The sequence below is a fragment of the Sesamum indicum genome, linkage group LG12 (assembly GCF_026168435.1).
Source record: "Sesamum indicum cultivar Baizhima isolate 11 linkage group LG12, ASM2616843v1, whole genome shotgun sequence".
In the NCBI taxonomy this organism is placed as follows: Eukaryota; Viridiplantae; Streptophyta; class Magnoliopsida; order Lamiales; family Pedaliaceae; genus Sesamum; species Sesamum indicum.
The window spans coordinates 5,794,931-5,808,988 of NC_142668.1; the positions used below are offsets into that span (position 1 = coordinate 5,794,931).

Sequence of the window (14,058 nt, forward strand, 5' to 3'; positions counted from 1 at the left end):
GAAACTAATATCACTGCCAAATCCTCAACCTTCTACTATATCTCTACCGTATATATATCCCTCCATGATCTGAAAAATAAATCCAACCTACAAAGCAAAAACAGAGAATTATTCTTGAGATCTTTGCTCCTAAGTGGTTGTGTTGGTTATTTGTCAACAATTCTTAGTGATTTCTTGGTGAAAATATTGGAGCAACCGTGAGTAAGGCTATTGGCCTTTGTGATTGCGTCTTGCCTCTTCATATCTCGGCTCCCTGAGCCGTTTTACTACTTCATTTTAATATTCTGTGAATATTATTATTCTTGTATCATTCATTTGTAAATCGATTTATATAATTAGGAGTTTGAAAAACCCACAAAAATCGTGATAATTGATTAGGACTATTTCTTGGGCTTCTGCTGAAGGAATAAACTCCCAAGAACAATTTTACCATGGAAAGCCTGGATGAGACGTGCTTACCATAGGAAATATGCAACTTATCCCCCCCTCCCCCCACCTTCCATATGATATAAGAAATGACTAAAGAAATCCCTATAAGAAATAAAATAGCAAATTATCTCATTTATTTTGAAAAAAGAAGCAAACTACGATACAGATAAAGAATAATTTGCTTTATTTTTTAAAAACACATGAGGATAATTTACTTATTATGTTATTTATATGAAGAAATTTGCTCATTTACCTAACACAGAAATAAATTACACTAAACTCAAAACAAATATGTTATCCATGTGAGAGAGAGAGAAAAAGAGAGAGACAGTCCTCCTGATATTAAATAGTACACCAAATGCTGAGTAATCGATTATAATGTAAAAATAGAAAACTTTAGTAATTAGAGGACGTACCAAACCAAATATGAAAAGAAACCTCGGATTTAGGGATGGGGCTGAATTCCTTATCTTTTTGTACCAGAACCAGACCATCTCTACATCACAACCTTCATCAATGCCAAATGCACGACAAATCCAATTTAACTAAGCCTAAATCTAATAATAGCATACTAGAATCAATGCATCCTACAATATAAACATTGTATTTGGATATTCTAAGTAATAAACAGCAGCGGATAAAACAACAGTAGTAGACTATCAATGTTCGCAAAGAATCACAAGTAAGAAATCCCATGAAAAAGATAATTCTTTCAATTCGAACTGGTGATGCAAAGGATTGTTGAGTTGTGGGATGACTTCAATACTCAAATAGAGGGTAGAAAGTCTTATTAAGTCCATCACAGCAATAGAATTTCCCACATGAATAATACCAAAGGCCAGTTACAACAGTTCCAAAGTACAACTTCCTTGCTATCTGAAAAATTCTCACTTTACAGGTAAGACAGCGCAAAGTAGAAACATGACAAGAGAACGATGGCAGAAACAATTTCAAGAGTAACACCTAAGAACCTCACATCAGAATCTGCCTATAATACCTCTAAAGTTTCAAGCTATTGAAAATTATGCCAAACAAAATGAATCAAACTCTCCACTACACTAATAATGAAGCTAAAACCTATAGAAAGGAGGGCTCCCCAATTATATTGAGGGAATTACAAAAACTTTCTATGAGAAGCAAGAAAGAGATTGGTTTGCACATTCTGGCCTCAATTTAACTTAAAAGGTTGTTATGAGTCACAAGAAGACCACAAAGGATATCAGCCAATGTTATTGGCCCTTTCCATTAATTTACACTCAGTTAAGGCATCTGTGTCTTCTGATCTTTTCCATTAAATCAGAACTTGTTGCAAAATCCCATTGAGAAGTAAGCCTCGGGATTTGAATTTTGTCACTGCCATAAGAAGGAAACATCATCTTTCTTAGTAGTTACTCGGCCAATTAAGTTGTGCATGCTGAGGCTGCTGGTAAACACTGGCTGTTGGTCCCACCATATCAACAGGGTTGGTAATGGCTTGAGATTGCTGCAAAAGTGGATGAACATTTGCTGCTGTAACGGCCTGTGCAGGGTGGAAAATCCCTGTGAAGGTTCCATGGCCAGGCTGTGTAGGGGTGAAAGCCAGTTGACCCTGAGGAAGATTGTAGAACGAACTTGCCTGCAAGGTAGGAATGTCCCGACTATGGGTAGTAAACCAAACGCCCGAACCTTCGTTCTGCAAAGGCAAAATGGAACACGAAATCGGTGACTATTCCAATATGTCAAGAGACATTCATAGACAAACAGGAGCATATACACATATCTAATTAGCAAGGTCTATGTCAAACCATGAGGTTCTAACTTACGAGCTTTATACATATTTAAATTAGTAATGAACTGCAAACTATATGGTGCCGCTATGATCGAAAATGCAAAAACTGAAACCCAATTTGGAGTCTGCAATGAAATAGGATACTATATTACAAAGCATGTTTCCTATATTAATCACTGGACAGTTCATTATCACCACATTTGTATTAGCAATAGATAATATGACATTGAGATTTGACTTGGAATGTATTAGGAATCACTAATGAGTATCATTATAAAATTCTTATACTCATCAGAGACTGTCAAGAAGAATCCATCCGTGATGTCACCAAACTGATATCAAAATTCTAATCACGAGAGACCTCTGTGAAATACTTTCTGATGCTCTACATATATGAAATAGATCATATAACATTTATAAATGAACAAACCTGTTGGCCACTGACGTAGACATTATTTTCCTTGACTTGAGAGGCAGAAACATCCTCATTAGATGTTGAAGACACAGCTGCTGTGGCTGAACTGGAAGTGTAGTTGGCCATGGAAAGACCATATGGCCCATAGTTGCCAGGCACTCCAAGAGTTGAGCTTCCTGTATTTGTGCCCTGCTTATACTGAGAAACGGAATATTTGGCAGTTGTCCCAGGTGCGGTTGGATACAAACTGCCAGCCTGAGGTTGCTGAGGAAATGCGCCATTGCTTAAGAACTGATGAATTGCAGGTGGTGGGACATAAAATGGGGAGAAATAAGGACCATATGGCATGTAGTTTGGAGGATAATGGGGTAGATGAACCCCAGTTGGTTGCCGGAAGACAGGAAGAGGTTGCTGGGTCGCAGTTATTGAGCTCTGCATCACACCAGCAGCCTGGGTCACAAGTGGTGATGGAGAAGCTGAGGACAAAACCAGAGGGACACCACCCTGCAACTGAACAAGTCAATTGAGTAAATACAGTATCCTCAAACTTATCTCATAATCATAAAAAAGGAATAAGTAAACATTCTGCACCACTACACACAATATTTTACCACATTGCATATTCGTGCAAAAGGAATAATTTTTATAACATTAAGAGATCATAAAAAAATGATTCTTAAATACAACTAAAAAAAACCAAGGTATTGTAATATTTTATACACTTTTTAATTGGATAAACCTTCCATAACATATTCACCACAAAGAAATATAGCTAAACAAGAACAATTTCTTGGACTCAGTGGTATCCTTCAAATGCAAATTCTACCATGTATCAGCACTATGAGACGAAAATCAATTTCACCAAACAAATAACATCACCTAGCTCTGAGTTCCCAGTGTTACACACTTCAGAAGAGGTTATCTTAGAAGTTTTGAAACACTTCATTAAATCTCTTATTATATGGATAGGGCATAACCTCCCTCTTAAACAGTAAATAGCTAAAATATCCCAACTTCTTTCTCCCTTTCATTACTACAAAAATCTCCCCTCTAGTTTAACACATTCACACACTTCCTACTTTGCACAGGTTTCATATGGAAAATGATGAGACAAAATAAACTTCCTGTCTTCTCCTTCACCCAACTTTCCTTGTATTGTGCTGGCAACATAACCTTGGCACAAAAAGGGGATGTAAAATATTATTTGATAAATATAATGGCTGTATATAATGAAACACTGTTCTACAAACATATGGGTGCGTGGAATAGTTAACCATTTAAATTGCAAGGAATTGGCAGCTGGTGGCTGTTTTCAGCCCTAAGTACTTCAACTATTATTGTAAGATTGAATATAACAAAAGGATGTGCCTTGGAAAAATACACACTTCATTATATAACAATAAGATGTGCCTTTGGAAAATATACACCTAATTTCTGGTTTCTTTCCTCAAGTCATTTTCCTTTTTCAACCATTGCTTTCCTTCTTTTCTAGTGGTGTTGATGAGGAAGATAACGGACAGAGGGGAGGCAAGAAGCGATAAAAAGAGGATCAGGTGGGCAGCACAGGAAGAATGGGGAGGAACGATGGAGGAGGATGAAGCAGTGGGAGAAAGGTTTGGCAGAAGAGAGAGGGAGACCATTGCAGAGAGGGTGAGTGAAGAAAAAGAGAGTGAGGCTAATAATGCAGAGAGAAGAGGATAAGCATAGGGGAGAAAAAGGGGTAGGAGATCATGGCGAAGGTGGTCAGGTGGGAACGCTATGGGCCCAACAGAGAGGAAGAACATGGCAGAAAAGAGAGGATGGACAATGGTGCCAAGGAGAGCAAGGAAACTTAGGTTTCATGAATAGTCCGTTCTAGTCCAAATATTAAATATTGAATGAGCATACAGCTCAATTCATTCAAGATTCAGGCACTTCGTAGGATTGGGTGGAAAATGACGCTTGCATCTCTAATGTATTTGAAGTTTTAGGGTAATGAAATTTAGTTATGAATGTATTAACAATATACCCCTCCAACTAAAAAACATCATTGGTACACTTCTACCAAGATACATAAACAATACCAAGGCGCATGGAGTCATATTGACCATTTAATAAACTCATATTTGACTTTACTAACAACTTTTTTACGTCGTAGTCAATTCATACTTCTATCTTAGTTTGTTAAGGAAGCAAACCTAAGCAGACAGGTTTTTGAACATGAACCGAGGGCACAGAGATCAATTATCTAACTATTTCCAAGGAAAGGTAGATGAAAACAAGTATGAAAAGATGGAATCATCAATAAATACCAAACACGTTTCTCTGATGTAAAAATAAATGTGGCAAGATAAGAATTTTCACACAAGAGGTAAATGATTTCAAATATAATTACCCAATAAGTACAAATTCTTGAAACTTATAGTACAAAATTCACATTCTTTTTCCGCCAAAAAGGAGTATCTTAAATTTAAGTAACTTCACGTCTTCATCATAATGTCAATTCAGATTTTAAATTATTCAAATTCCACAATAGAATATACAAAGCAAAAAAGGGACTGCTAAGATTTTGAATGCCCAAACCTCTTGAGGTGTCTGAGAAGTCTGTGCCGAGACCATTGCAGTATTTCCATTATACTTGTTGGCAGCTCCAGCAGCGTGGAAAGGGGAAATGCGGCCATCACCATCCAGGCCAGAACGATAAAATTGTGCATAATATGTTGCTGGATCAAAAGATTGTGGTACCTGTATAGCATATAATTGACATCAATAACTGGCAATAAAGAATGTAAATGTTCAAATCAAAATTTCAAAATCTGTGTATCCTATGAAGAGAAGAAATATTACATCTATAATACATGGATGAGAAGTATGTAGGTTAGTCAGCAATTAACCTAGAAACATTATATGGAAAATGAACGGATAAGTTACACATAAGACATACAACAAAGCCTGGAAGTCGAGGAGCATCACGAGCTTGAGATTCAGAACTTTCCAACGGTGTAACTGGGCCACTCAATATTGGTGGCATGAAGCCAAAATTGTAGTTTGAAGAAGTATGGACCACAGGATTCTGATGGCTAGCATCCTCCGGCTTGGACTCACTGTATTCTGGGGTAATAGAGGATGAGACTTCACCCTCACTAGATGGGAAATTTTCTGGTCCTTGTGAAGGCGATTGAGGGTGGTCAGGATATTTTGTTTCTGTATCCTCTGTAGCTACAAACGCATTTTGATTGCTGTATTTGAGCAAGAAAGTACAACATTTTAGAAAGAAAAAACATATGGTTAAAAAGAGAAACTGAAAAATAAATGAAAACTGTAAATGGATCGTCGGGGGCTGAACCAAAAACCTGAGATGAGAAAATTCAAACAGTTCATACATGGATGAACACCCACTCACTAAACAACACATTAAGGGCCCAGAATGGCTCCATAAGAGGTCGCCAAATGCATGAATTAAATGGTTCTTTGATTTTAATTGGTTTCATGTCATATATAAATGTTAGTGAATTGTATGATAGATGCGTCAGGAACAATAGACAAACAGGTAAACACAGGTAACAATAAAGAGCATGATGCTAAGGATCACAGAGAAATATAAAACACTAACAAGTGAAAGAAGGAGGAGAATGAAGATATAGAAAAAGAAGAGACGGCCAGAAAAGGCAAGAGTAAAGGAGAAGTGCTAGACAGCAGGGAGAAACTTCAACAGCTATTAGAATATGACAGAAGACCTAGAAGATTCAGTCATATCGTTACAGAAGTTCCCAACTCATTCCATAAAAAACTACCAAAGAAAGATTACATGTACATGAGCTCTTTCCTGGACGAAATTCTAACTCCATCTACTTAAGAAAGGTCCCAGTGTAAACTAAGCCCAACATGTTTACCTATTCAACTTCAATGTTGTAGTACATGCAGCAAACCATAAGATTTTCTGGAATCTATAAATCAAAGGATACTTTAAGTGAATTAAAAAGTGGAACATGTTCATATTTCGGTTGTCATGGTTGAATTTGGTGCTCTCAAGAACTAGACAGTATGTGACTCGCCAATCAAACCCTCATACAAAGAGTGTTTCCTAGTTTACTCCACAATTCTTCCTTTCTTCGGCCAAAGAACAAATTTGAAATCATCTCTCCATTCCTTATACATACAGCTGTTAAATAAATGAAGTATTTCAAAATCAACAGACCAGCTAGCAAGAGAAGAGAAATATAAAATAGGATGGAACCAAAACCACTTCTTCACATTCAAGCATGAATAATGCAAAGATGCTTCTCTTAACCATAAAAGTTGACTGCAAGCATTACTCCTAATACATCCGAGGAGCAAGTTCAGTAAAATTTCTCTAGAAGAGCTACTATATAGGATACTTTGATGTCTTTTTTGTTCAATGTTTTTATCATGATGAGATTGCTTCTGCTTTCACATCAATCGACACCGTCCTTCAACTACAGAGAAAAACCATCAGTTTCAAAGAAACAAAGGTTGCCACACATCAAACTGTTTTGTTGTGTACCAATGTCCTTCGCAAGCATATATGGAGCATTTATAAACATAGACATCAAAGAGTATCCACACATTAAATTGCATGTATAGCATACAATTTGGAGAAGCAAGTTTAACAATAATCAAAACCAAAAACCAGTGAAAAATTCTGCATTTGAGCTCCATAACCAGCTTATATTTGAGGCAGAATTCAAACTGACTCAGAAACTTAGGGAGGATAGAGGGACACCTCAACTGTATCTCCTTCACAGGTTCATCTATAGCCTCAGACGATTCAGACAGTGGTGGACTCTTTTCACTCACTCGAACACCATTTTGGTTCAAATCCAGTCCAAAGCTAGCATCAAAGCTTCCAAAACAAAATCCAAGTTTTTCAACTTCAGGGACATGTAGGTGATCAGGAATAATCACATGTTGTCTGTCTGAAATGTGTGACTCCTCTAACTTCCTTTGCAGCTCCAGAGTAGCTTCTTTCGCACTGGGGGCAACAGGAGTCGTATGTGATTCAGGATGACTTCCAACAGATACTGTAGAAACCTCTGATGAAGCAGCTGCAGCAGCACCCTGACCAATATTGGGGTTTGTGGACTTTGGTTTCCACTCTTTCCCAGGACCAGCTGTTGCAAAATAAACACAACCATCAGTTAGTAGTTGGGAGTCTGTATTTCATATTCACCAATAACAATGGATGCAACCATTATAATCAAATTAGCAATTCTGGAAATGGTCACCTCTATCAGTTGCATGAGATACCATTTAAATTCTAAAACATTACATGATAATCATGATATTAGCACAGTATCCAGCCTGAACAGTGTAGAAGGCATCAATTTTAGGTAGCCCTTTATTTAGGAAGTAAACTATAAGAGAAATCCATAGTTACACTTAAAAAGAAATTATGTGCGACTCCCTATGAAAGGGGCAACATCCAACTTCAATCAAGAATCAGTTGATGCCAACCAGCAGCTAGGATAAACGAACAGATAACCAATAACCAATTTAAGCGACAACATTGAGATAGTCTTCTAGCATATTCACTGATGTTTACAAGATAAAAACTGTATGTTGTCTTGGGCAGTTCCTCATGAATGCAGAAATAAAGGCCTATATTACAGAGCCTTCAAAGCAACATACTGAATTTTGATATCATCTCATCAAGAGACACACCTTTTTGCGGGCCAATCACTTGAGACCGATTGTTGTAATTAGATGAAGGCCTACTAACAGTGGGAACACCAACAGTGGAAGATGCAATCTGAGCAGACTCTAAATGTGGATTCTTTCCAACTCCCTGGAAATCGTTTGGCATCTTTTGTTGCAAATTGGGAATACCAGCCTCAGAAATAGCTATTACAGATTTCAGAAAGAGTAAACCTATTAGCTGTTTTATCTGATATTCAAGGAAGAAATCAGTATTTGAATATAGGAAAACATTTATCCAAGTAGGATAGTGATTAACATACAGATTTTGGCAGAAGCTGATTTTTTCTCAGTAGGATTATCATCAACCAGCTGAGCGGTAGCACACTGAAGAGTGCCCACAGGTCCATGGACTGGTGAATCTTGAGATGGCAACAGTCCAGGATCTGAAGAAGAGAAATAAGGTCCTGAAGCAGCTGACGAAGGAAGAGATGATGCACTGTTGCTCATCTCCAGCATCTTCTGCTGCTGTATATCCTTGGTTCCCGGAGCATTGGGGTTTTTGATTAAATCAATAGAGGATGAAGGTGGGAGTGGTTCCTCCGACTTGCTCATGATGGTAGTTGTATTGAATTGATTAACACCTCCACCTGCAGATGTATGATTGTCATGTATAACATTGGTATTCTGGGAAGAAATACCAGAAGCACCATTAGACACAGCAGTAGTTGCGCTGCAAACACAGAAGACAACAACTTTCAGAAACATTAAGAGGAGGAACCAGCGAATCAATATAAATGGCAGAGTGTATCATAAAAGTGCAGATTTGATAACTTAAGTTAGAAGCAAATACAATACACACACATCAGACAGTCATAACCACCTATCGCACCTTGTAACAGAAGAAGTTTCATTCTTTCTCATATCTTGTGAAGTAGCAGAGGAAGCCTTGCTAGTACCTTTCTCTGTAACGTGACTGCTGGCATTCTCCTTTACAGCAGCCAAACTTCTTCCACCACCAGCATCTGACGAGAAATTATGAGAAGACAAGAGAAATGAAAGAATTAATGGAATGAAGATGGTGTTTTTGCATTCTTAGGCAGCAGGCCACTTTGTTTTCGTTTCTTATTGCTTCTTGGAGAAGCATGTGTTGCAAAGAATATAATAAGTAGGATTACTATGTCTTGAAGAGCACAGATAGTAGTGCTCCCAGCTGAGCTGAATGGCATGATCAGAAGTGAAATTTATAACAATGAGCATAACACGAATACAAACCACTCAATCTTCCAAGTCTAGAAGGCACAAATAAAGGTGATTGTAGCATCAAATTTAGACTCACCATGAGATATGTATCGTGATGAATAATTCCCTCGACCCACTCTATTTGCCCGTGCCTGGGTACCTGGCTTCCACTTCAACTCTGCAGGCTCCTTATTCAGATTCTAGAAAAAGTACAAAAAGTAATTCAAACCCAGTCAAAGCCTGCTCAAAGAACAGTAAAATCAGGAACTTTGCATACGAATTTTCTAAGATTAAAAAAAAAAAACACACACACACACACAATCAGGACAGCAACAATTCAAACATGACATTAACCCAATGAACAACTAAATATAAGTAGCTACACTTCACGTTGACCATGTCGAGAATTACATTCCTTTCATATTACTAAGCATTGGAATTTTTTATCTTTTTTTTTCCTCTTGTGGGACAAGGGGGCCCAACCTTATCAGAGAAATCTGACAAGATAAGCTAAGACACTGATTTTATATTTTAAACTCAAACATAAACAGCTCAATTTCACCAAGAGATGCACTCACACAAATAAGAAAAGAAAAGGAAAATTTGCTTTCACAAATTTAAGTGGGCCGATAGATAGATTGAGGAATATGAATTGTACTTAAGTCTCAATATCTTCTATAAACAGATGAAACCAAAAGGAGTCAAGAGTTAATTGTACTTATACTAGAAAACAAATTGAAAATTATGAATGGATTGATTGGTTGCATTTAGATTGTTGAATGAAATAAAATTAATAGATTTTTTACAGGAAACTAAGAATAGATCGATATTAATCGGAGTTGGCATATAGCACAGCTACATAGCGATACAAACGATCTCAAACTTAATCTCAGATGTCTTTTGATTATTAACTTTATTGAAAATCGTATCCCCTTGTTCTAGCACTAAGCTTTGTCATAAAGAGAAAGTTCAATTTTGTAACTATGTTAAAGTACAATATTGTGGTTTCAAACAAATACTGCTACAAGTTAAAAAATGATTCAAACTCAAAATATTCTTACACAGCAACAAATATGAAATCAAACTCTGACTCACAGCCATTAACATATATTTTGCCTATATAGGAGAACTTATTTGAAAGGTGTGGACCAAATGGAGTTCAATTGGCAAATAGAAGTACCTCTTTTCTCCTATCACGCTTTCTTTTTACTTCATGGAATGTATCTGCATAAGAGCATCAAACCACTTGTCAGCTTGGATTGTAAAACCTCATACACAGGGGAAGAGTAAAAGAAACCTGTATGAGCTATCAGACGTGCAAACAGAAGTCCTTTCGTCAAAAAATATCTAGAAACGGGTTAAAATACTTGCATTAAAACAAGGAACCGGAGAGAAACACCTATTTCCAGTCTAATCACAATAGTCGCTCTTTCCACGCTCAGTTCCCCACTAATTAGCTAGGAATCTCATGGTAGTATGTCAGCTTCCATCACGAGAGCCCAAAATTTTACATTTCAAAAGTCATACCTTATATCTGCCAGACCATATCATGAGTTTCATACTCCCACTCAAATGAATCTGCAACTACATCTCTACCCCAAATAAATTGATCTACAGGCAAGCTCAATTAATATCAAATATCCAAGCACATTCTAGAGAATGAACCCAATTAGTAACAAAAAGACTCAATGTAAAAAATTACATATAAATACATAATCTTGACAAGGCAGAAACATAAAAAGCAAGCTCTTTTGAGCTGCACAAGACTATAACAGAGACAAAAATCTTCCTTTTCTATGACAGAAGAACTTGTTCAGTAACAGAAACAGAAGAATGCACAACAAAGACTGCTCTCAACTCAGCAGTGAGTGCAACAACACTGAAACCCACACCAAAAGTTCCATCTTTTTCCCTGTTTCAACTAAACCTCAGCTTACAACAATTCCGCAACATGCCAACAGAAAACAACACCAATGAGACGAGCACATGTAAAATTACAAAGAAACACTGGCAACAAAGAGAGAATAGATCAACAATCAAATTCCCCATTCCCAACGACACCACAGATCAAAAACAAAATCCAGATCAAAAAATCGCATAAGTAGACAAAGAAATCAAGACAAAAAAGAAACTAAAAAGAAAAATAAAACAAAGCAGAAAGAGAGCGAAAATTCACCGAGAAGTAGAAGCTTCTGAGTAGTTTCGTTGGGATCCATGGAACATTCCTTAAGCATTGCATAAATCTCATCTTCACTGTGATTCTGCCCAGTAATCTCCTTTATATCCTCGATCGTCTTCTTAACGCCACTGGGAATCGAAACCCTACTTGCACCTCCCTTAACCCCACTGCTCATCTTCTTATTCTGCAAATCCCCAACACCTCCACGTATATCTATATTATATATTATATATTATAACAAGAAATATATAGCGTATGTATATAGTAATCTGCGTCGATAAACAGGAATATTTATCAATTGATAATGCAAATAGGAGTAGTAAATAGAAGAATCTGTGTCTGTGTCGAGAGAGAGAACAGGGGGGGGAGGGAGAGAGAGAGAGAGAGAGAGAGAGACTGTGTGTGTGATTTTGTATTTGGGGAAAGAGGAGAAATGGAAGAAGACTTAGGGGAAAGGGTTTTTGCAAATGATGATGATGAAAATTGAATTACAGAAAAAGAGGGTACAATTGCTAAATTCAGATCTTCTTATTTTATTACATGTTTGTGTATTGGGGCATCCGTACTTCAGTGCTTCGTGGGTCTGATCTGATGTGCTTTTTTTGCACAGCACATCCCAATTTTCATAATATATATATATATGTATATATATATATATGTATATATATATATATGTATATATATATATATATTTAACAAAAAATAAAAAATGTATATCCTACTAATAATCTCAAGGTTACGCCAAGATACATAAACGGTTCCTGCTTTTTATAAAATTTCGACTATACCCCTTAAAGTTATATTATAATTATAACTACAAGGAAAATGCAAGCAATCCCTTTGTAATATTGAAAATGAGCAAATTACTCCCCTATGAAAAAATAATAGTAATTTACCACTCTATATTTTTAAAAATATACCAATTTAGCCCCTTGTATTTCATTTTAAAAAATATCGGAGGTAAATTATTATTATTTTTTATAGGAGGTAATTTGCTCATTTGAAATATCACATGAAGATAAGTTGCATTAAACTCTTACAACTATACCCCATATTCAAAGCCAAAGTTTACGCAAACATCTTTGAAAAAACATTATACTAACACCCTGAGAGTGTAGAGCTATAATTTTTCAAAACGTAGGGGGTGTTTGTATAATTTTGTTTAACCTTATGAGGTGTCAATATAATTTACCCAAACAAAATTGGACGGTTTCATACTCTTAGTACAATAAGTCGCTTATATTTGTTTGGTCATGAAAATATTTGTTTATCATGCAACAAGTCAGTAACAAATTAATTTGGGATATATATATGAATTTCATCAATTTTTTTTAATATTAACTAATATGATGAATTTTGACACGCTATTAATTCAACAACATTCAAACAAGTGTTAGTTATATGTATATATATGAACAAAAAAAAAAAAAAAAAGACCGACACAATCCTTGTTATAAGAAAAATAAGAGATAATACGGTAGTTGTGTCTTAACAAAATATTGATGCAAAAGTTGGATTATTTATCTTTAAAACAATATTGCCCCGTACTAGTACTTACGATTTAATTATAAATGTCTCCTAATATGCAACAACCTAGTATTCTCAAGATAGTAGCATCACAAATCTTGAGAAATTGTGAATTAAAAATATTTTAAAATTCTCTTAATAAAAGACAAGATGTTGGTTCTACGAAATACTTTAAAATGCTCTAAAAATATCTTTTCAAATTGATGGAATTAAATGAAATGAGAGGGGCCTATTTATAAAATTGTCATTGAATAAACATGTTCAATCGAAAAAGATGTTTCATGATAATGGATATAATACTTCACCCAAATGACATACTATTTCATCATAATGTATACATCATTTAAACAAAATGACATACCACTTCAGTGATTGATGCATGTTTGGTTGACTGGACACGTTGAATCTAGGGGTATAAATGAGTCGAGCTCGACTCTTATATGATGAGCTCGAGTTGACGAGCTCGAGCTCAAGTTCAAGCTGATTTTTTTTTAATGATTATTATTATTAGATTAAATCATAGGAATCACCAAATCTTTACATAAATTTATAAGTAATAAAATAGATTGCATAACGTATACTATATTATAAATATACCAAAATTAGTATAAAATTTTAATTTATTATTATAAATATAAACTACTAATTAGTTTAGTAGTAATATAATTAGTAAAAAAAATATACCAAAAAAAATCATACTGAATAATTTAAAATTAATAGAAAAATATCCATTATCTGGAATAATGCAATTGAAATACATAAAAATATTTTATAGTTGAGATCAATATATGCTCACAATCTGCAATAAATTTATATATTTATAAATGTTAGTATTGAATTGATGTACCTATCATCTTATAATGT

General features: G+C 35.6%; 1 protein-coding gene across 2 annotated transcripts; it reads right to left on the reverse strand.

Annotated features, from left to right (window-relative positions):
- Positions 1-1,233: 1,233 nt before the first annotated feature.
- LOC105178745 (flocculation protein (DUF1296)) lies at positions 1,234-12,181 on the reverse strand. Of its 2 annotated transcripts, none has more exons than XM_088876400.1 (11): positions 11,665-12,181; positions 10,669-10,712; positions 9,586-9,688; positions 9,139-9,271; positions 8,570-8,979; positions 8,274-8,453; positions 7,336-7,723; positions 5,536-5,830; positions 5,175-5,336; positions 2,628-3,116; positions 1,234-2,101 (listed from the first exon to the last, which is right to left on the reverse strand). In XM_088876400.1, the coding sequence occupies exons 1-11, from the start codon at positions 11,840-11,842 to the stop codon at positions 1,811-1,813; spliced, it is 2,673 nt and encodes an 890-aa protein (XP_088732526.1). In that variant the 5' UTR covers positions 11,843-12,181; the 3' UTR covers positions 1,234-1,810. The 2 variants fall into 2 exon arrangements, with proteins under 2 accessions (XP_088732526.1, XP_088732525.1); XM_088876399.1 differs by having other exon boundaries at positions 2,628-3,122; positions 11,665-12,179.
- Positions 12,182-14,058: the final 1,877 nt, after the last annotated feature.

Bases quoted from the DNA above. Each gene is read 5' to 3' on its own strand.
- LOC105178745 (XM_088876399.1), bottom strand. From the start codon at position 11,842: ATGAGCAGTGGGGTTAAGGGAGGTGCAAGTAGGGTTTCGATTCCCAGT. The intron at 8,454-8,569 runs GTATGTTAATCA...AATCTGTAATAG, and splicing joins ATCAGCTTCTGCCAAAATCT to CTATTTCTGAGGCTGGTATT. The intron at 5,831-7,335 runs GTGTCCCTCTAT...GCTCAAATACAG, and splicing joins GTGAAGGAGATACAGTTGAG to CAATCAAAATGCGTTTGTAG.